The sequence below is a fragment of the Cnephaeus nilssonii genome, assembly GCF_951640355.1.
Source record: "Cnephaeus nilssonii genome assembly, chromosome: 16".
Classification (NCBI taxonomy): domain Eukaryota; kingdom Metazoa; phylum Chordata; class Mammalia; order Chiroptera; family Vespertilionidae; genus Cnephaeus; species Cnephaeus nilssonii.
The window spans coordinates 40,602,350-40,626,616 of record NC_137087.1 but is presented as its reverse complement, the minus strand read 5'-3'; the positions used below and the strand labels follow the sequence as shown (position 1 = coordinate 40,626,616).

At 39.0% G+C, this 24,267-nt stretch overlaps 1 protein-coding gene and 1 long non-coding RNA gene across 7 annotated transcripts in view; one reads left to right on the top strand and one right to left on the bottom strand.

Annotated features, from left to right (window-relative positions):
• The first annotated feature begins 1,317 nt into the window (after window positions 1–1,317).
• LOC307112802 lies at window positions 1,318–15,790 on the top strand. Its single transcript, XR_013814754.1, has 3 exons — window positions 1,318–1,454; window positions 4,805–4,926; window positions 15,392–15,790. It is a non-coding gene; the product is annotated as an uncharacterized lncRNA (long non-coding RNA).
• Window positions 4,937–24,267, bottom strand: part of ENTPD1 (ectonucleoside triphosphate diphosphohydrolase 1) — a 97,759-nt gene continuing 78,428 nt past the window's right edge. For all 6 annotated transcript variants that reach the window (XM_079793801.1, XM_079793803.1, XM_079793805.1 and 3 more), the window contains exons 8-10: window positions 15,803–15,919; window positions 11,854–11,991; window positions 4,937–9,168 (exon numbers count right to left, since the gene is read on the bottom strand). In XM_079793801.1, coding sequence (XP_079649927.1) covers window positions 8,962–9,168; window positions 11,854–11,991; window positions 15,803–15,919 — 462 coding nt within the window. In that variant the 3' untranslated portion in view covers window positions 4,937–8,961. The remainder of the gene's footprint in view (window positions 9,169–11,853; window positions 11,992–15,802; window positions 15,920–24,267) is intronic.

Genomic DNA, 24,267 nt, shown 5'->3' with positions numbered 1-24,267 from the left:
AATTGTCTCCTCAACCAGGAGTTGTCTGGGAGTTAGACCAGGGGGCGGGGCCAGCCAGGGGAAGGGAGGGAGGTCCCTTCCAGCAGCTGCTAGGGACCCTACTAGTGCACGAATTTCATGCACTGGGCCTTTAGTTTCCTATAAAATGAGATTATCTACTGTGCACTAATTTAATACAAGTTAGACATTAATTGGGCTGTTCTTCTTCCACTCTGTTGTCCTTCCAGCCTTAATTCTTACCTCAAAATATGCAGCATTTTGCTACCTGAATAGTTCTGATTTTTCTCTTCTCCTGGAGGAGTGCCCTCTTCCTTTTAACTTAACCCACTACTGACAGGCCTAAGAACAGGCATATTAGCAATTTGGATAAGAAGGGACTGTAGCACACAAAAACAGAGTTGTTTCTAGACACTAGTGAATATTTACATTAAAAACCTGCTAGAATTATCTCACAAATGTTTATTTTAGTAGAGATTTATTAAAAGAGAGGTTTTAGCCCTGCCGATGTGGCTCAGTGATTGAGCATCAACCCATGAACCAGGAGGTCACAGTACAATTCCCAGTTAAGACACATGCCTGGGTTATGGGCTCAATCCCCAGTAGGGGGTATGCAGGAGGCAGCTGATCAGTGTTCTCTCTCATCATTAATGTTTCTCTCCCTCTCTCCTTCTCCCTTCCTCTCTGAGAGCAATAAAAAATATCTATATTTTTAAAAAGCAGCCTTGAAAAAAGAGAGGTTTTGGGTTTAAACATATAAAAAGCAAAACTTACAATTTAAAATAGGTGATTGATTAGTCTTCTTCAGCTTCTCAGTGTCAAGTATTCTAAGAGATTGTCTACAAGTAACGTAACTCATTGATTTACTGCTACACCAAAATTATTCTGCTATTCTCTTTAACTTCATAATCTAAAAAGTAATAAGCAAATATAGCTGCTGTGGTCCTAATTCTGCCAGCAGGAGGGAGACGGCCCTATAAGATATAGTCTACCTCCTTTCATGCAAGGTGCCTCCTTCTGTACAATTAAGTACCTTACCCCTGTTAACTTTAGCATGTTGCATAATGCAATATTTCTACCACCTTTGCCATTTGACAATTGGTAAAAGAGTAGATTTATTTTTGCACAGTGCCCTCCATAAAGTTTAAATCCTTTTCTATCTGTGATTATAATTGTAAACACTGTTTCTGCAAGATTTGCAAAATGATGACAATTGATGAAATTCTGTAATAGGTGTGTATTCTATTCTTCTACTTTTGTTTATATTTGAAAATTTTAATAATAAAAAAGTTAAAAATAACTTGTTTCTGTTATATTATTAGACTAGTCTGTCCAGAAAATAGTTGAAGAATACATCCTTCAGATGGATTTAACTGCAGGAGACAGAGCAAATTCTTCACAGGGACTTTAATCTACATGTGTATTCCAAGAAGATGGTTCAGTTGACTACTCTAGAGGTAAAAATTCAAGAACTATGGAACAACACAAAATGTCATATTTTTAAGCTACTGATTCTAATTATGGTATGCCTGTAAGTTGCAGAGCTGATGAGAACATTATGAAAAGACTACAATTGGTGCTGAGTAGTTCACTTTAAAAACTGCTCACCATTTATCTATATCTGCCCTTTTTCGTTGTTACTTGCCAAAAAGTATCCTATATAATAAAAAGCGAATATGCAAATCTACCGAATGGCAGAACGACCGGTCTCTATGACATGCACTGACCACCAGGGGGCAGATGCTCAATGCAGGAGCTGCCCCCCTGGTGGTCAGTGTGCTCCCACAGCCAACCTCCCGCAGTCTGCCAACCTCCCGCATTCCCTCCCCGCGGCTGGCCTGCCCCGATCACTGGCCAGGAACCCCACCTGTACACAAATTTGTGCACTGGGCCTCTAGTTTCATTTTAAAAAAAAAAAAGTTGTATGTCACAAGGCAACTTGTGCTATTACAAATCCGTCATTTATATCTTCCATTTTTTTAGTACGAGTATTTATAAATATAAGGAAACTGGCAATATGGAGTACATATAATTGTTGCTTTTTAAAACTGGAAATCTATTTGATTTATTAAGACTGTTTTTAGTTACATATGCTAATGGTTGCATTTCTGATTGCAAACTTTGTAAAAAAAAATAAGTGATTTTCTTTGATTCATTTTTATTTTACACATAATTATGTACATAGAAGCAGGAGTTTGAACTTCCACCTGGCTAGTTAAACTACAAAATCATAGTGTTTTGAAGTCTATCAGAACTAAATTCCTGAAAGTCACTAGCCCTTTCACCCCTGGTAGAGTGACAGAAGAAGGAAAAAAATCCATAGAAATAATAAGAAACCAGCTGAAGTTTTAAAGAATTTTTAAAGGTTGCACATGAGTTTGCATTATGGATCACCTACCAGTTCTTTCCCAAAGGCTTCTACCAAGAACACCAGGGTAGTACATAGAAGGCTAGGAGCAGGGCAGAAAAGCTGGGAGAAAACCCTCTGAGGCACACCACGTCTCCACTGATTGTGAGGCAGTTTCTTCCCCAAAGGCAGAGGACAGGAGAGACAGAAATCTCAGGAGGTACAGAAAACTGACAAAAACAGCACTAAGGCTTGTTGTGTAAGGAAAGGAGTAAGGTTTGTGATTAGCACTTGAGCTGGCCCACTGTGGAATGTTCTGCCGAAAGAAGCACAGCAGTCAGAGTATATTACCACTTACCTGAGAGCCGTGGAATGATAAAATCTTTGATACCCAAAGATCCCTGGACAGCAGTACTGGCATTACCTGGCAGTTAGAAATGTAGACCTCAGCCTCACCCTAGACCTACTGAACCATTTTTTATTAATTAAAATAAAATACTTTTTATTTCAACAAGATCCCTGGGTGAGTCATATACACATTAAATTTTGATGTGTGACCTTTTAATGTGCGTTCTAATCCTTAAAATTCTACTTTAATATGTATAATCAAATGCATACTGCCATTCACCATGAGAACATGGCTCAGGAAGACACCAGGCAAGGAGACTGTGAGGCACACATGCTGAGTGGTTAGCTATACAGAAACTAAATGCATGGTCCAAGAAGGAAGATGCAATGTGGGTAATCAAAGAAGGCTTCATTGAGGAATCAGGAGTTGAGCTGGTCTTTAAAAGCTGGAGGAAGAGGATAGACCTATCAAGAGATAACATAAATAAGGATACTGACACAGAAATAGTGGTATGGACCAGCCCCCTAGCAGTGGACAGGGAGATCAACTAGGACTGTTACCTGGTTCCCCCTAAAATACCCCTGAGCCCAACTGTTCAAAATGAATGGGCCACATATTTTGCCCCAAGGAGCATAACCCAGATCCTGAGTAGAAGGGTGTCAGTGTTCTATTGGAGACCCAGATAAAGGATTGTGGAAGCAAAGGGAAGCAGTTTATTCTGACTTGGGGATTTAGAGAAGACTTCACTGAGTGAAGGAGCGTTTGAACTGTGCTTTGAAGGTAGAGTGGGATAAAGGTACTCCAAGTTGAACAAATAACACTGAACAGTGTCAGATGAAGAATCAGGCGTGGATCAAAAGACACAAATGTCTGTTGGAGCATTTAACCTTATTTTGTAGGCAATGGAAAACCAACACAGTTTTAGTTGGGGAGCAATGTGATTAGGCCTGCTTTTTATAAAGATTAATCTGGCAGTAATAGATTGGCAACAAGACCACCATTCCTGGTATCGGGTCTTTACTGAGGTGATAATAATAAGATTGGAAAGGTGAGTCAAAATGAAAAATGTTGCAAAGGCAAAGTGGGCAGTTATTACTGATGAAGTTGATTCTGATCTTGGTTACTTGAGGTAGTTGTGGTATTAATCATGATAAAATGCAGGAGGAGGGACAGGTTTAGGAGGAAAAATAGAGTTCAGTTTAGCTCATCCTAAATACACTGTATTTCCTCCTTAGCTCCCAAAACTTTCCCCTCTCTCTTCATAAATTATAAGGAGTTATGTTGTTCTTAAGTGACTGTATAGCACTTGTCATGTTCACTGGTGAGCTTTGCTATTCAACATACACACAAAAAGTGTGTATGAGCATAAAAACAAAAGGAGCATAAAAACAAAAAGTCAACTCAAGTGCTGATGATGTCATCATTGTATCATCAATTTAAATTTATAAATTTATTTAAAATAGAGGAATGCAAAAGGTATAGCAATGCTTTTATCACATGTAGTCTTAAATGCCACTTTTCTAAAGAAAAGGCTTGTGAAGATACCCCTTCCCCCATTATTAAAAAATCCATTATACCTGTGATAGTAGATTCATGTGCAAATAAAAACTTGGGTACTTAACTACACTTGATCCTAAACATATAAAATTAGGACAATAAATAGATGCATGGTCTCTCAGGAAATGGACGATTTTAGAATATGAGGCTAATTGGGGAGCTTCCAGAGCACCCTGATTAAGGCTGTGGAAGGGAGTTGCAGCTTGAGGACATCTTGGAAATAATGACTTGTTTGTAAAAGAATATTCCTTAGAAAGGTAAGTAGATTAATTTACAGAAAACACACTTTATGTTTTAGTTAATGAGACACTTTGGTAGATCGGAAACCTGGGCCCAATGCTTCACTCCTTCTCTGTGTTAGAATCAATCATCCATATCCTTTGCCATATAACTTGGCCATTCTTCCCAGTGTTTTTCCAACTTGCTAATGTTGTTATTGGTCATATGACTTATTCAGGTCAATCGAATGTGGATGGAAGTGATGGGCCGTCCTGGCCAAGGCTTTAAGAGATATTCTAGGTTTCCTCTCACTCTCTTGTACCTCCACCATTCAGCATGAGAACATGGCTCAGGAAGACACCAGGCAAGGAGACTGTGAGGCACATGCAGCAGGCCTGAAGCAGAGCTACCCAGCTGACTTGCAGACCCATGAACAAGAAAATCAACATTTACCATGGTAAGCCACTGACACTTTGAGTTTGTTGTCATTTTAATAAATACTTTTTTATTGATTTCAGAGACAAAGGGAGAGAAAGATAGAAACATCAGTGATAAGAGAGAATCATTGATTGCTGCCTCCTGCACACCCCACACTGCGGGGGCGGGGAGGAGTTATGAGGAGGGGAGACGGTCAAGCCCACAACCCAGGCTTATGCCCTGATCGAGAATCGAATTATGACCTCCTTCCTGGTTCATAGGTCGATGCTCAACCACTGAGCAACACTGGCTGAGCTGTTATTACTAATTTTAAAACTAACAAACTGAGACATATGGTTAATGAGCACAGCTAACTAGGAGCAACTGTCATGTTCTAACAAGATAGCAATGATTAGAATCTGAATCAGACATGGATCTGACCATTTGGATGAAATTCAGCTCATCTTTTAAACTGACAATAAAGGAGAATATATTTTATTAGTGATTTTACTATTTTATGGTAAACTTTGCTTTCTGGGCTATTATCTCTATTTTAATATTCAAATGTACACTTGACTGTAAAATATGAGCATCAGAATTACTTATATTATCTTTGAATCCAGATTGAATTTTCCAAAGGTCAGGCATGTTGGCTTGAATAACAGACATCTCTCCCTTCAAAAAAAAGGCAACGAAACCTGAGGAATAAAGTGAAATGCGGGGCTAGAATCTTAAAAGCTTGTTTAAGAATAATGTTAAACTTCATATATAATAAATAATAGCAAGAAGGTTATAGCATCTATAGCTGTTTCTTTAAAAAATCCCCCCTCAAAACGCCCCTCCCCAAGAGAAAGAAGAAGGATTATTATATGTGTCCTTTTGGCTTTGAATGTATTTTTATACCTGTGCTGTCCAATATGGTAGCCATGAGTCACATGTGACTACTGAGCACTTGAAATATAGTTAATCTTAATTAAGATTTATAATAAGTATTGTTATACACAGCAGACTTCAAAAGCTTAATATGAAAAAATAAACATCTCATTAATTTTTATATTAACTACATGTCGAAATGCTAATATTTTGGATATAGTAGTCACTTCATTAAACCATCCATAGCACTCAGTTTGATTGTACCATATTTTTCTTATAGAGGTCTTGACTGATACAACATTAAAATGAAGTATACCTTATTAAGGTAAAACTTTTGATTCTCTCTCTCTCTCTCTCTCTCTCTCACACACACACACACACACACACACACACACACACCCTAATTAGCTTCAATTCTTTTGTCTACAGAAGTAACCACTTCAGATTTTTCCCCCAGTGGGTACATAAAAATAAAGTTTCCCACATTCTAAAGGAATGGGTGAAAGTCTAAGAAGGAATGGCAATCATTTATAACCAGTGGGTAATCCAATATTAAAATTTTTATATAATCTATTTTACTTGGCCTTCCTCATTCAAAATGGCCAGAAGCAGATTCCTAGATCTGCCTCAAAATCCTATGTATCTACTACAGATGAGGTTGTGCCTGCTAATCATGATTTGATACTTACAATAAGTGGAGTTTGGCTCCCAAATACCTTTAAGATCTTTTGTGTGTGTGTGTGTGTGTGTGTGTGTGTGTGTGTGTGTGTGTGTGTAGGAGGGCGGGGATCCAGGCAATAAGACAGAAGTGGAATAAGAAAAGATTTCAGTGTTTACAGAAGGAAACTTGTGAGTTCTAATTCCAACTTGCTGAGGGGCAAGGTTTAGAAAAGAAAAGGCAATAAACTTGGGGCAGAGACATGAGTTGGCTCTGCCATATACTAGTTTATATGCCCATTGTTTGTAAAATAGAAGTAATACTTAACACCTCATGGGGGGTTTTAGGACCAGAATAGGTAACCTGCCTGACAGTGCTTTGTATATGTAGACATAAGGAAGAAAGGAGCTGCTGTTGGCTCTATTTTTATGATCTTTTATTTTCATTATTATCATCATTTACTATTTATTTGATTCTGAACTGCTGTGCAGTGAGCAAGCAGTATAATTAAGAAGCCAGGAATATGGGAATCATTGATAAGCATCATACGTCACATATGTTACCATGCAAAGTACGTGAAAAGTACATGAACAGAGTATTAGTGTTGCCATGATAGCTTTTGTGGGCTTAAAGCAATATTAAATCCCAAATCCATCAGGAAACAGATGTTCTGTCTACTTCCCTTTCTATCATGCCTATAAGCCCTGTACTCATTCAGAGAGTTAAGTACATGCTTTGAAGTTATGAGACTGTCTAGTAGTATATATGGGAGAGAAAATAATGGTGAAGTGCATGCCAGGCTTTGCCTCAATCATTTGAGCAAGTGACTTAGCATCTCTGAGCCTCACTTGCTGCTTCTATGAAGTGGAATGGTAGTACCTACCTTCAGATTATTGTGAATATTAAATGAGAAAATTAATGTAATGCACCTGGACACAGAGCATAGTACATAACAAATGCTCAATAAATACTAACTATAATAATATAGTTACTATTACTAGAAAGAGGTTAAACATGCCCTAATTTGACTTCTTATTCCTGATCAAGGTACAATACTTAAATTCAGCTGGATACTGTAAAAAAATGACTTGATTACTCAAGAGATGTAGGGATATTTGGCTTCTAGTTTGTGGGAGAGCTTTTCCTCCCCGGTCCCCCCGCCAAGCCTACCCCACATCAGCTCAATAGTCATTCCTGGGGCACGTTCAGAGTAGCACTTCAGCACAACATCCTGCTCAAAAAGTAACTCTCACCAATTCCTAAAGAAAAGCGGCACAGGCTCTCTTCGTATTTCCGTGACAAGGTCCATAGCTGCTGCTTCTCCCACAAAATATACCATGGAATAAGTAAATGCAACTCCTACTTGTATGACAGAAGTGGCATCGACACTTTCAGCTCTGGTTCCTGGCACATTTTGATGTGTAAATACCGTGACAGCAAAAAGGCATGTCACACTGCACTAATGCAGCTCTCTCACTAAAGTAAACACTGGGACAATAAGATATGGCATGGCTTTGAAACTCAATAGCATCTTTGTGGTGCAGTTGGCTAGTATACTTGCCTATTAACTGAAAGGTTGGTGATTTGAGCCTACCCAGGAATGGTCTTGTCTCCAGCCAATTTTTTGGTGATGAAAATATTCTGGAATTAGATAGTGGAGATGATTGCACAACATTGTAAATGCAGTGCCACTGAATTGTACCTGTTAAAATGGTGAATTTTATGTTATATGTATTTTACTAGAGTAAAAACAGAACCCCAGGGTGCATTTCTCAACCCTCAATTGTAACTATATTTTCCTTCCTGACATGTATACATCCACTATGTAGTATATGTCCTAGTATCTGGATGCCTGTATGTACATCAGCTTTTTAAAAATCTCTGGTCTGGATGTTCCATTCTGTAGCATTTTGGCATCATCCAGGAATATGTGATTCATCCACATCCCTGTTTTGGATTGGATTGAATATTAACTGCACAAGCATATAAATTCCCTTACACTCTTTGGTCCTAAGACATATTTGCCTAGTCTAGAAAATTCTCCCATGCAAAGGGCAAACTGGGAATGGGATGTGTCTGCCCTCTCCAAAGGCATTGTATGGCTTTCTTAATAAATGCAAAACAAGAGTAAAAGGATTCTGTAAGATTACAGTGAAATTCTTCTTTTAGCCAGCACAAGTTTTCAGCACAGGATTCAGGACTCTCTTCTTCTGGATAAAACCAATATTATTCTTTTCTAAAGCAATGATCATGAAAGATGGCAGGTTTTTAAGACCTACACGAACACAGAGCACAAAAAAGAAAAGGGAGGAGAAGGTTTGGGGAAGACTCACAAAACAGACAATGTCCGTCGGGAAGTTCTTGAGGCAGAAGGTGGTGAATACTTTCCAAGGAAAGACTTCAGCAAAGCCAGAAAAGCTTCATACAGGTCAAAACTGGCCTTGGTGAGCAAGGAAGGGTGACCTTGGACACCACTGCAGAGGAAAGTGCTTCCTGGACAAGTTTTTTTTCCTCACTCCAGCCAGCAGATTTCAGCTGCTCCTGCTATACCCTGTCTTTCTGGAAATATGAAGGCTTGTGAAAGATGAGCAAGCCTATGAAAATCACTGCGACCAGGATCAGGGAGAAGAGGACCATGAGGGAGACATAAGTGGAATGGGGGAGAGGTGAGGACACCGGCTGCTCAGCTGGGATCATGTTGGTCAGGTTCAGCATGTAGCCCAAAGTCCATCCCACATCAGTGTGCCGGATCTGCAAACAGAGAGGAAAATCTGTTGTTTCTGGTCTGAGGATTAAATGAGCTTTCACACACACCTCCCTCACCCCCCATCCATAACACTGAGCAACCAGAATGTGGAGAAGCACCACATTCAGCTCTCTACAGGGATTCTATGTTCTAAACTGAGAATTTGGTTGTGGGGCAAATGGAGCAGGGGCAAGTGATTAAGAAGAGAGTTTGGAGCCTCACTACTATATTCCCAAAATTTAGAGAGGATCTTGGTGACAGACTGCCCATTTCTCCAGTAGAACTTAAATAGAAGAACATAAATAGGTCTTTGGAGATCTGCATTCTTTTTTTGTTGTTTGTGTGAATGTCAGGGGTCAAGGGTGAGGAAGGAAGGGAGGTAGGAGGTGACAGAAATCAGACAAAGGGTAAGAGAATAATGCTGATCCCTGGCCTTGTACATCTGTGTCAGGACCAGGAATCTTTCATATAAACCAGGACTTCTTTATGATTCAACTAGGAGAATTTGGGGAATAATCCCAGCAAGTCAATATTACGTTATGGAAGTTGGAAGACTGCATATACACGAGAAAGGATTCTTTTTAAATGATAAAATATGCTCTGATCCTGCCATCTTCCTGAGAATAATTTCCAGTTGCCTCAAAACTTATTGGAATAACCCAGCCAGCATGACTCAGTGGTTGAGCATCGATCTATGAACCAGGAGGTCACAGTTTGATTCCGGGTCGGGGCACATGCCTGGTTTGCAGGCTCGATCCCCAGTGTGGGGCATGCAGTAGGCAGCCAATCAATGACACTCTATCATTGATGTTTCCAGCTCTCCCTCTCCCTTCCTCTCTGAAATCAATAAAAATATATTTTTTAAAAACTTACTGGAATATAGGTAATCTATGAATAATAAATAATTTTGGAAATGTTTTTATTACATGAGTTGTGCATGGTCATAGTAGAAAAATTAGAAAGTATATATAATCCTAAAAAGTAAAGAAAAACCACTATACTTCAGAAGTTGCTGCTAATTATCATTTTGTGACATATCTTTCTAGTCCTCTCTGTGAGGTTTTTTCTTATCCCCCCCCCCCAAAAATGGAATTAAATTGTATGTAGAATTATTCACTTAACAATACCTTGTAAAATTATCCTATGTCTCAAGGAATTTCTATAACATTATCACTGGCATGAATTGCCTTATATGTTCATTTTTACTTACTTTATCCATTACTTATAAATCCTAAAAATGGAGTAATTGGATAAATTTAGGTGCATATTTAGGGCTCTTAGTACATCCTGCCGATACAGTCTCCCCAAAGGTTGTGCCAATTTACATTCCAGTCAATACCGTGTGGAAATGTTTCTGTCTCCTAAGTTCTTATCAATACTGGAAATTAATTTGTAAAAAGCCCACTTCCCTTTATGAGCACAGGAACCTTATCTGACTGTGTATGTCAAGGAAGGTTCCAGAGTTAGTTATCACCTGGGGTTTAGGAGTATTGGCTTATTCACTGGAGTTCAGAGAATATAAATCACTTGTAAATTTGACATAGACATGCCCCTCAAACAGACAAAATAAACTGATGGAATGAAAGGAAGACTGGGATATTAAAACAGGGAAAGGTTTGTGTTCAAATAAGCAAGGTCAATCTTGGCAAGAGTGGAGTAGCCTCAAGGTTACGGTCCTCTGCTTCAATGTTTTGTTTTACTTGAAATCATCATCCTATATAATAAAAGCCTAGATGGCGTCATGTGACATTGTCACAAGATGGCCACCACAAGATGGCTGCCCCCACGTTGTCACAAGATGGTCGCCACAGGATGGCCACCACAAGATGGCCACCACAAGATGGCCAGCAGGGGAGGGCAGTTGTGGGCAATTGGGCCAGCAGGGGAGGGCAGTTGGGGGTGATCGGGCCAGCAATTGGGGGCAATCGGGCCGGCAGGGGAGCAGTTAGGCATCAATCAGGCTGGCAGGGGAGCGGTTAGGGGCGATCAGGCAGGCAGGCCAGCAAGCAGTTAGGAGCCAGCAGTCCTGGATTGTGAGAGGGACCGGGCTTAAACTGGCAGTCGGACATCCCCCAAGGGGTCCCAGATTGGACAGGGTGCAGGCCGGGCTGAGGGACGGACACACACACACACACACACACACACACACACACACACCCCGTGCATGAATTTCATGCACTGGGCCTCTAGTATTTAATAAGGGGGTAGATTGTTTTTGCCATTATTGGGTATGGACATAAAATGTAGAGAAATACTGTTCTTGATTTTTTTTTTTCCAAGCGTGATTTGCCCATGAATCATGCAGCAGATGTAAATGATTCTCTGCCTTGATACCTGCAGGTGGTGCTGTGGTAAAGCACAGCAATGAGGTTGCTTTCTTTTTTCTTTTTTCTTTTTTCTTTAAAGCTCATGCTGAGCTTGGCTTCTAAACAAAGACCTCCCATTCACAGCCACTCATCCCCTTCTCCACAGTGAGTTTTCAGATTGTTCAACTTTGAAGCTACACTCAACAAAGCCCCAGAGGGTTTGGCACAAAATGCTAGCTTGGGTTAGAGGTGAAGTGGTAGAACAGGACATCAGGCCAAAACTTAAATCAGGTTGACTCCTACCTCTTTCAAGCCCAAAGCTGCTTCAGTCACAACAACCCAATCTCATCACCCCATCCCCACCCCACCAAGTACCCAAATTACCTCCTCCATGAAATGAATATTCTTCCAAAAATCAGGTGTGAAATGATAGCCCCCCTGAAGGAGAGTGATAATGTAGGTTCCGGAAAAGCAGTATTCACTCAGGTACTTCTCCTTCACATTACCAAAATGTATCTTCAGCTGTAAGTGAAGTGAAAAAGATATTATACTTGTACAACAGGCACTTCTCCACTTCTTTTCGTTGATCAAGAGAAAGGAGAGCCCCAGCTCATGCAGACCTGAAAGTTGGCCTCTCCAGAGGGCTTTGGGAATGGTGCTGCACTCCTTTAGTGGGTGCAGGGGTTTATAGTTTAAGTCTGTTTACGGGACTTTTCCTCTAAGATTCTATGAGATAGTAATAAGAACTCCAGGAAAGAAGTCGTGTCTGTTTAGTAGGCCAGAAACACTTTCATCCCTTGTAAAACTTTCGGTGCACAATCAGATTAGCATGTTAGAGGTGTGAAAATTCTTGCATAAAAGAAATCCATTAATCTTTGTTTAATCAGAGTTTTCTATATGCTCTTGACCAGTCTTTGATTCAGAGCCTCTATAAGCATCTTAAGGAAATAGTGTCATAAAAAGCCACTCAGTTTAATCTCTGAACTAGTAGCATCAGCATCCCCTAGGAACTTAGTCCTCGCCCAGAACAGCCAACACAGAATGTGATCATGTACATAGTAATGTTTGAGAAACAGCTATGGAATACAGTAGGAAGCATTTTGCTCAGGATTACTAAAAGTGCTAACATCTCACCTTCTATCCCTCTTTCCTTACCTAACCTTTTTTTTTTTTTTTTTGCATCTAAGTCATGCATGTGTTTAATTACCCTACTCCTGAAAGAAGCTATTAACAGCTACCTGCCAACCCTTGCCTTTGCCTAGTTGTGACTAGGTGCCCTGATGCCCCTCTTCTCCCCTCAATTAAAGTCAACAGGCGAGGACATCGCTAGCTCAGCTCCAGTTATTTCTTCTCTGCCCTTGAGATAGGCATTCCCTCCCATGTACATCACCACTGCCCTAGGAAGAGAACTAACATTTGTTAAGCACATACTAGGAATTATACCAGATATTTTATATGTGGAACCTCTTGGCTGCCTGCCTGTCCCGCTTTTGCTCAGATCTCTCTCCCCTTACAAGGAACATCCTATCTCTAAACCCTAACTGGTAGCTGGAGTCTGTTTCTCATTTGGCTCCTGCCAGCCCTCAATCCCTGGAAAACTAATTCCACACCTAATTCCACTCCTGCTTTGTGCTGCTCTGATGGAATTCTTCAAATGACCCAGCTTGGAACCTTTTTATTACAGTCCTTGAAATTACTCTTTGATCAACTCCTCTGCATATGATGTTCTCCTGAGACCTTGGTGTGATATCAGTTGACTTTGCCTTTCTAGGTCCCTGCCACTTGCTGTCTGCACTTTGCTTTTCCTTTGTCAAAAGACCTCTTCTCCCATTTGATGTAGTCTTGGCAGGCCTGTCAAACAAAAAACCACTATGGGATACAGAATTCCACAAATCCACTGTTGCAACCTCAGAGGCTCTAAAGGCTTGCTTGTCCCTTGGGGGAATGCTATTTTGGCCTAATTTCTCTGAATTCTTCAACATTTCTATCCCCTTCTTCCTTCTGGGAAACTGTACATTGGCTACCCAGTCTAACTTGCTGAGGACTAATTACGATACAAGCTAACAATATAGAAGCCAAAGTCATCTACCTAGTTCATCAATCCAGAACTGATGTTATTGTGGTTTTTTTTCCCCCAGTTACAGTTGACATAAAAAAGAAGAAAAGAGTTACCCTATAACAATATTTCTCACACACACACACACACACACACACACACACACACACACACACAATGCTTTCTACACAGATGGACAATGCAATTAGAAAAAACACAGCGTCATAACACCCATCTCAACATTCTAGGCTCTGGGTGAGAGTCTGGGTCTCACTCACAACTCCACCCCCATCCACCCTATATTCCCATATCCCTCCCCACCAAATGTTTCAGAATTTCTCCCAAATGCAGGTTTTTTGACCTTACTTCCAGGGCCTCGGCCTCTGAGCAATTCCTCATGTGACTTAATTGAGTAGACCTGCAGGTCTGCTTACTGTAAGATTCCCAACCAAATGTAAATGTAATCTGAGGAAATAAAAAGTGGATGAGCCTGGCTGGCATGGCTCAGTGGTTGAGCATCAACCTATGAACCAGGAGGTCACAGTCTAATTTCGGGTCATGGCACATGTCCTGGTTGTGGGCTCAATCCCCCAGTGTGTGTGCAGGAGGCAGCCAATCAATAATTCTCTCTCATCATTTAAGTTTCTATCTCTCCCTCTCCCTTCCTCTCTGAAATTAATAACATATTTTTTAAAAATAAAAAAAATAAAGTGAATGAAAGTAAGGAGAGAAAGTCTGACAGCGCTTTCCCTTGGAACATGAAGTAATTTTTTTCTTCAAAGTGCAGTCTAAATCTACTTTCTTGGCAGCCTGATGTCAAATTTCCACGACTTCAAGGTCTTCCTCCACAGATCATCACCAACTGCAAAATGCCTCCCCTAAGTGTTTTGTAAGGTGCTGGGGCATAATTGAGCAGGTCTTTTGAAAAGCTCTGATTACCCTTTCTTTAACTCAGAAAAAATACTTAAGGAGGATTCCAAACCTCTAGGCTCTTGCACAACCTTCCTTCCCCCTTTGTCAGTGCAGATGGGAGCAGCATCCGTTTTTAGTTAATTACATTTTTTCAGAATGAAATCACCATTCACTTTTGCAACTTTGTTAGCTTAAAACAGCCGCTGTTTTGCACCACCCCTAGATGATGTCTTTTGTAAAATCAGAGTAGACCCCATAGCTCTCTTCTTCCTGGGAACTTTCATCAAATAGTGCCAAATCTTGAATGACTCAGTGCCTCCAACAAGAAAAAGTTTGATACAACTAGTATTAAAAAAATTTATGAGTAAGTAGGAGATATCTGGACCTTAGGCAGTGGTGTCTGTGGCAGGTTCTGTGAATTGCCCATCTTTCTTGCTAATAAAACTCTTATTTGGGTGTTTGGATAGGGGAGTGGGTGACAACATGCCTAGCTCCAGGAAGCAGCTCATGATGGATCTAAGACTCTAAACCAGTCATAAAATCCTGCTTTCCCAACCAGTCTTGGCCAATGAGAGATATAAGAGAAACTGTTAAGGAGCCTCTGGAATAGATTTTGCTTCCTATGAAAAGGAATAGACATATCTGGCTCTACCCTTCTTCTGACCTTGAACATAGCTGCAATCCCTGAAGCTAGATCTTGTGTCCATCAGAAAATAGACATAGCCCTGGCCAGTGTGTTTTGTGGTTAGAGTATCAGCCCGAGCACCAAAGGGTCTCAGGTTCGATTGATGGTCAAGGGCACATACCAGGATTGCAGGTTCAAGCCCACCCCCATCGGGGCATGTGCGGGAGGCAACCAGTCCATGTGTCTCTCTCACATTGATGTTTCTCTCTCTCCACCTCCCCCCTCCCTTCCACTCTTTCTCCAAAAATCAATGGAAAACATATCCTCAGGTAAGAAAAGAAAAGAAAAGAGAAGAGAAGAGAAGAGAAGAGAAGAGAAGAGAAGAGAAGAGAAGAGAAGAGAAGAGAAGAGAAAAGAAAAGAAAAGAAAAGAAAAGAAAAGAAAAGAAAAGAAAAGAAAAGAAGAAAAGAGAAAAGAAGACATAACAACAGAACTGAAGAATGGCTGAGATACAGTCAAACTGCTGACCCCATGCCAGCTGCTGCCTACTGCCAGACTTCACTTTAGGTGAGAAAAATAAGACCTTTGTTTAAGCCACTGAATGCCAAGTTATCAAGAAATGCTGATGAACTCACTTCTGTATTGTGGTCAAATTAGCACGACTTAAAAGGCAGACTCACATCTTCCTTGTTGTTGAGGACACAGAACAGTGGTAACAAATGCTATTTCTAGTTACTTACATCTTTCCAAGGCTGAGAGCAGAACTTTTCCATCGTGTCCGTTATCTCTTCCTGGGTGAGGGATTCATCTGATGTGAGATTTAAAAAACCCATCACATAGTAATAAGCTGAAAATGCCTGCAAGAGAAAAATGTAGTTTTGCAATGTCCAGGACAGAGGGACGCTGAGTCCCTTTCCAGAAGGCCATACCTTTAATGAAGGTGCCTAGAAATCTTTGCTGAGTCAATTCACAGGGTTTTTGATATTTCAGACCCTAGCAAAGGGGTCACTTTGCTGCTGGCATGCGTTTCTGAGCCAGCTGGTAGCTAATTTTCTCTATAATTTTAATGGGAAAATCAGGGAGAAAGAAATATGGGGGAAAGAGGAGATAAGAAAAAAGAGAGGAAGAGGTTACAAAAATCCCATCTTCAAGATATTTTATATGATTTTTTAAATAAGTAAAAACTGGAAAATTCTATATAAGGGTATTAAGTCATCTCTGAATGGCAATTATAAGGTGTTTTAGTATTGCTTTCTTTAAATAGTCAACTTTAACAAATATTTCTTGCAGATTTATCATGAGTTAGACACAACTGAAAAGTTTTTACAAATCATTATCATCATAAATGAGAACTATAGAAAAAGTTAAAAGTTGAAATGAGTGAAAAAGGAGACATTTGATTAAAATAACCTAAATTTTATCACTTAGAGACAACTAGTATTAAATGTGAAATAGGAAAAAAATATCTTACCTCCATCCTAATACATACATCTAATTTTTATCATACTTTATACCACCCTATAACTTCCCTTTGTACCCTTTTGATATAGTATGTATTTAAAGAGGAAAAACTAATTAAGCAGAGCTTTCTGGATGAGACATCTGAAACCCCAACTCTGGTGTTTTTTCTCTTTCCCTGAAGGATGCCAGTTTTTAGGAGAAATCATTTTGGAGGTCGTAAGAGCATGTCATTTGCTTATGTATGCCAGGCCCTGGGCCGAGTCACAGAGTCCACTGTGCAGATTGGAGAGGAGTAAAAAGGTTTCCCTGTGCTAGCAGTATTTGGATTAGAGATTATATTTTGCCTTCTGTAAAATTACTAAAGTAGAAGTGACTATAGAAAGGAAATGTGATTCCCAAACAAGCCAAGTGTATCCCTATGTGATTTTCATGGGCAGAGATACAGGTGGGCAAAGAACAGGCTGTTGGTGGGTAAAGGACAGGAGTTAGCAGGGACCCCCACGGGGGCTAAATTCTGACTCAGAGAATAGGAAAATTGTCCTCTATTGGATAGGTCCATGCCAGCTTTTTCACAATTGCATTGTGTGTGTGTTTTTTTTAATAAATATTCATAATATATATAATTTTAAAACATGAATGTAAATGTATTTGTCCTTAATAAATTTTCTTTTTCATTGATATTTTTGTTTGATTTTCACCTCCATTTCTTTTCTTTTTTATTGGTCCATTACTTTAATTGAGGTGAAGAAACCTTGGAAATTTACAGGCTAACAGTTTATCAAGCAATATAAATTCTTTTGTTTACCTCAAAATGTAATAATAATCCCATAGTAAACAATGGACAGAATTTTTTATACACAGACATATGAAAAAAAGTGGACAAAAATCTCATGCCAACATAAAAAATGCAACAAAAGGCCTTTTTTTCTTTTTACAATCTCTGGGTTCCATAACAAGAAAAAAAAGGTGACATTCTTTTTAAAATTTGGTGGCTTCATGACACAAAGACTTTGATCTGTAAATAAATCACTTTCTCATCAACACACATTCTCGAACACATTTTTTTTTTATTCACAGCTTTTGATTTGGCTTAATGGTAGTATGGAGAGATAGCACATTTACACAGAGGATTTGAGCAACACCTCAGAAGGTGGTTTTTTTCCTTTAAAAAGTTGCAATGTAAAGAATGATTCCTAAACATAAGAAATACGGTCCCATAATTTGGACATGACCTAAGCAAAAGGTTGTTTTTGTTTTGTCTTTTTCAACAGTTAAAATACAAGTTAGAAAGTATGCTGGCAGTTTATGTCAAGGGAATACTATCAGAGTACATCGTTTCCTCATGCATTCCCAACTCATAGACCTCGAGGGAGCAGGCACACGGAAGTACAGGGGACAGGGCATTTGCTGGCTGGACCCGACCTCAGGGTTAGCAGGTGAATGGGGTGGACTCTTCAGAGCTGCTGGCTTATTATTCAATGAAGGCCCAGCTGACACGGGCACCATTTCAACATACTGAGTCACGTTTCTGTTTACAATCTACTTTCATCGCTCCATTTCCACACCCAGGGAGAAGCTTCCTCCCTTCTTGTTTCCAGTGTGTGGCTGGAGGGCTGGCCTGGGACGGTGAACCAGCCTATCAAACAGGGGTGTTGACAGCTGTTGCCTGCTCTCACCCGGCCTGCAGGGAGCTTGAATCCCCCAGTGAGAGCATAGCATGTACAATACTCAGTCACTGGTTTTCATCGAAAAAGCCCTAGTAAAATTGACTAAATTATGTGAGTCAACACAATATGTTTTCTGTTTTTGGCATTTCAACCTGTGGAGAATTTTTTCCTGAAATGTGCTGGTCTGGGGCCCCCACAGTCCCTCTTAAAAAGCTGCTCTGTAGAATAAGGGTAAACCTTTAATAGTGTCATAATCTGGAGAGTTCTTTGTATCTATGTGATTTGTCGATGCTGATGCCATTTATCCTCTACAATCAAAAGTGTGCCAAAAGGTACTAAGTTAGTCTTTCACACTCTAAAACAAAAAGGTCCTGTGGTCCCTGTGTTTCCTTACATTATCAAAAACATCATTTGGCAATAGCAATACTTAGATTTCTCCTCCAAAAAGGCAGCCCTAATTATGAACCCTACTTTCTTATTTGTTTATTTAAGAGGACTGACTATGTTAGACTTCTTGTATTTAAGCTGAACAAGTGATTACATTTCTAAAAACTTTTTTTAAAATCCAGAATCTAAAAAAACACCCATTGAAGAATAAGGCATTTTAACAGGTGTTGACAAATTCTCAAAAAAGTAGAGTCAGGCTTTTAACAGTCTGTGGCATTTTAAAAAGTCTGGATTTGTTTATTTTCAAGTGCTAAGTACCCAGAATGTTTATGTATGAGACAAAGAATCTTACTGGTTTGTTAAAGTTATTTTTTCAAAGCCCTTATTTACAGGCTCTCTATAGTAGTAAAAACTACTTGGATGACGCATTTTTCTGCCACACAGAAGGGATCAGGCAGCCGTACCCAGAAAGCATTTCAAATACATACGATTAAGAAAAGAACAGTCAAACCCCCTGTAACAAAGTTCCTCCCCACCTTTTCTAATGCAGCCAGCCCTGCGCGTGCTCTAATCTGTGCAGCTATGGGGAGACCAGACATTCCTCAAACAAAAAGCGAACCACCTACTGGATAGATGGATCAAATACCAGGTTTCTGGTTTAGTCACTGAATTAAAACACACACACACACACACACACACACACACACACACACACAAGGAAGAGGACAACTCCAACACACCCAGCTCAATCTGTCTGGCCCAGGGGATGACATTTCCCCAAAATTTACTGGTAAATGCCACCTGCCATCCGAATAGAGAAAACATTCTCCTCCATTTCTAGTTCCAACAGAAGTCCACATTAAATGTATTATTAAGGATTTTATTCTTTTTTATGTTATTGTAAATGGATTTGCTAATTTCCTCTTCAAATAGTTCATTGTTAATGCATAGGAGTGCAACTGATTTTTGTATGTTGATTTTTATGTCCTGCAATTTCAGTGAATTCATTTATTAGATTTTTTGTGTGTGAAGTCTTTAGGGTTTTCTTTATATAAGATCAGGTCGTCTGCAAACAGAGACAGTTTTACTTCTTCCGTTCTGACATGGATGCCTTTTACTTCTTCTTCTTATCTAATTGCTCTAGGGAGGACTTCCAATAATACATTAAATGGAAGTGGTAAGAGTGGGCATCCTTGCCTTGTTTCTGATCTTAAAGGAAAATCTTTCCATCTTCACCACTGAGTATAATGTTAGCTGTGCATTTTTTCATATATGGTTTTTATTGTGTTGAGATCATTTCTTTCCATTCCTAGTTTATTGAGAGTTTTTATCATAAAAGAATAATAAATTTCACCAAATGCTTTTTTCTGCTTCTTTGAGATGATGTGATATGGCATATCACATTAATTGATTTTGTATCTTGAACCATTGTTGCATCCCATGGATAAATCCCACTTAGTCAGTTATATGGTCCTTTCAATGTGCTGTTGAATTCAGTTTGCTAGTTTTTTTTGTTGAGAATTTTAGTTAGTCAAAAATATGTAGTTTAATTTCCACATATTTGTGAGTTTTTCAGTTTCCTTCTGCTGTTAGTTCCAAGTTTCATCCCACTGTGGTAAGAAAAGATGCCTGGTATGACTTCTGTCCTCTTAAATTTGTTGACTTGTTTTGTGACCTAATATGATATCTACCTTAGAGAATGTTCCATGTGCACTTGAGAAGAATGTAGATTCCAATTAGTTTCAGTACAGCAGTCTATCCTCTCTCAATTCTATTTCTTGTTTTTGTGATATCAATTACCCACCCTCCTCCCTGCTCCCCCAACTTTGGAGAATCTCCCAAGGAGCCCTTTGTCCACTATGACATGGCTTCTGAAACTCTGCTCATCAAAATCACCAGTAACCTCTTAACTGCCAAAAACAATTATCATTTTTTTTATTCTACCTCTTCCTTGACTTTTGGCTGCATATCATTCATTCATTCATTTTTCGTTCTTTCATTCAACAACTATTTACTGAGTATCCTGTTCTAAGCAGTAATCAAAACAGGTGAAAATCCTGCCCTCTAGTGGAAAACAGCAGAACTCCAACAAATAACATGGTATATGATGGATGGTGGTGACAAGTGCTATAAAAATAAAGCCTTTTGTTACATGCCCCACATATATAGAGCCTCTGTGGGCAGATTAGAGAAGCCCACAGAGTAGGCATACGTCATTTATAATTTCTTCCAGACCTGATGCAATCTGTTTCAGTCATTTTTATCATGAGAACTGTTGCCTGGTAATGCAACCGACATTCCACCTTTATCAGGTTTCCAGGGAAACAAATCCAGAAAGTTAACCTAAAGCCAAATTGGTCCATAAAGGAAGAAAAGGGGTTTCTCAAATCATTTTCCAAAGGTCAAATAAAAATATATTGGGGGAAAAGATTAAATGAAGCATTGTAGATACAGAAGGAACAGGCATTACAGTCTAGTCTCAAGATTCTGCCCCAAACTAACCAATTGACATATTCTCCTACCCCTATTCTAACTTGCTTCTCTAACTTGTATTAACAGATATTAGGTTGTATCTGCCTGGCAGGACGCATTTTAGAGGATGAAGTGGCATCAATTGCAGGGTCTTTTATCTCTGGCATATGTATCTGTGTTTGCTTTCCATACTTCCAAATAAACTTGACCTCTGACACTTGTGTGGCATTCACTCCCAGACGTTGCTCTACTTGGGCTCATGGTTCTACTTTAATCTCTAGTTTTATATACTTTTTGTATTAGGTTAAAGGCTCTAATGTGGAATTCATAGGTCCACCTCAAGGGATCATGATGTCTTTTAAATTGAATGCAAAGATTTCAGCATTTCTACTTAGAAGACCCTTAACTTTCATCACATTCTTCAAAGAGTCTTGTGATCCCTTAAAGCAAGCATGTCAGATTTGCAGCCTGCGGGCCACATGTGGCCCACAACAAATATTCATTAACGATTACTCATTTGTTTCAGCCCTTTGTATTCAGCATATCTCTATTGAAATAAACCTACATTTCTATGAAAAGTGAAGCTTTTGGGGGTTTTTTTACGGCCCACATAAACTTAAACCTTGTTTATTTGGCCCGTGTTAGCTTATGAGTTTGACATGCTAGCCTTAAAGAGTTAAGAATAACTGCTCTATTAAAGACATTATGCTAACTGAAAAAAAGCCAGTCACAAGGGGACAAAAATTGTATGATCCCACTTATATGAGGTACCTGGAATAGTCAAATTCATAGCAACAGAAAGTAGAATGGTGGATGCCAGGGGCTCAGGGGAAGGAGGAGAAAAGAGGGTCAGGAAGTTAATGTGTGATTTAATGGGTGAGGTTTCTGTTTTTTGGAAGATGAAAAAGTTCTGGAGATGGATGATGGTGATGGCTATACAATAATGTAAGTGTACTTAATTGCACAGAACTATACACCTAAAATTAATTAAAGTAGTAAATTTTCTATGCTGTTTATTTTGCCATAGGCACACAAAGAATGACTGGTTTAGACAGCCTGGATATTTTGCTTTTAGATGCTGTCTTGACTTTGCAGGTTATGATTTAGAGTCCTCTCTCAAAATAGAATCAACTAAGCAATATACAATCATGGAATAATGCTATTATGTAAAGAATAGAATATAAAATAAATATGGTCTTCTTTTATAAACACCTGAATCAAAATTGAAGTAATGTTTTAAATCCTTTATATATTTTTTAAAATGTCTAAGATAATCATGTTACTTTTACACACACACACACACATACACACACACATGCACATGTACATATTTCTCTGTAGCACAGCAGAAACCAAGTCTTAGAATTAGAATCAAGTGCAAAACCTGCTGTGTGAACTGGGAATGCATCTATTCATCTTTCTTTCTTGGACAGTTGTGCTCCAGAATAAGGTCATCTATTTCTCCTCCCCTGCCCCAGGACCAGTTCATGCATATTCTTTTTTTTTTTTTTCATTCCATCTGTCTTATCTTTTTTGAAAGTCTTCCATATGTCAGCGCCTAAATTGTAGTTTTCTTGTTCATATATGTTCTTCAGAAATCCATTTTATTGGTTTACTATCTAAGATGTCCTCCTCTTAAATCCCTTGGAAAAGTCTCTTCTAAAGTGGAATGTTGCTTATACCAACATGCACTGGAATTGAATCCAGAAAAATAAAATGTTAATGGAATGGAGTGATAGAGTTTAGGATGAGTTATTTTCCCCTGGATTTATATTATATAATACAAAAGAAACCTTAACCTTATTCATAATGCTTCCATTTTTAATCCCCAGAATTATATTGAATGACAAAAACCACCTTCTTCTTTTTTATACCTCAGGAAGATACACTGCTTGAAATCAGATGGTTCAAGGACACATCAGATAGTTCAAGTTTCTTCCTGTGACTCTGGTAGGTGATTCTTCAAACGTCTTTAAGAAAAAAACCATCCTTATCCTACTCTTGGGGTAGGACTTTGGAGATTCAATCCATCAGATGTTCTTTTCCCAGAATGGACCCAAGGGTAATTGTGGCAGAAAATGCTGACATGGGTCTAGGAATTCCCGACTTCGCTTTTAAGTGCAGGTGGGATGCCCTCCCATTGAGGTCAAACTGTGATCAGCTCCCTGATTTCCATATTAGGAATCAACTTTACTTTGTAAACCTTTACTTGATTGGTGTCTATAACCTGTGGGTTTGTATTTAAGCAGCAACTCAGAATAGGAACACCATAGGACATCTTCAGAGAACAGCCTCAAAAGGCTATTTGCTAGCTTAGATAGTCAGTATTTATGGAAGGTGATTTGAAGAATATATATCTGTCCCCTCTTCCAGCTACTATAAATTCTTTTCTTCTATCAAGATGAGTATCAAAAACCTATATTGCCTCAGTCCATCACAGAATTGCTATCACTGAGTCAGCTTTTTAGTACTATGTCTCTGGGTTAAAGTTGCTATAAAGCTGTGCTTTGGCTTAGGACTGGGTTTGTTGGGTATAATGAAAATTATCTATCTGATTATGGCTTATTTTTCCCCTTGGCTACTAGGAAGCTCAGATCTAAATATACACAAATACATGCAAATACACACCTGGTATGTGTACATATGTAAACAAACAACATTTAATGTTCTTCAGTTTCTGTTCCCTATTGAATTTGTTTATACCCTTTCTTGTTTACATAAATGATATAATGTGATCTTTTTGAAAATTCCTAAATTACATAAGTAATTCCTCACAGATGTTTCCTCTTCCTTTTTGGTATTTCTTATTTGCCTACAAATTGGATTCTGTCTAGCAACCAAGGTGACAGTGTAGCCAAACTGAAAAGAGTACTGACCATTCTTAATACTCAGTTTACAAACTAAAAATTAGATCATCATTGCTAAATGCAATTGTGGCAGAAATTACCTCCTCTGAAAATTCTCTGTGGCTAGAGAATACCCAGGCTAACTGGTTTTGGAAATAATTAAAAGACAACTAAATTTTCATGTACAAATAATTATGCTTCAAGATGCAGGACTTTGCAATGGTAACTTCCTGCAGGAATGAAGGCCTAGAATGAAGTCTGTTAGGAGAAATAACTTTTTTAAGGGCCCACCTAGTGCTATATAGTATGTTAGGTTTTCACTATTTGCAGTGATAAGGTAGAGCTGACTCTTACCTACTAATGAGAGTTAGT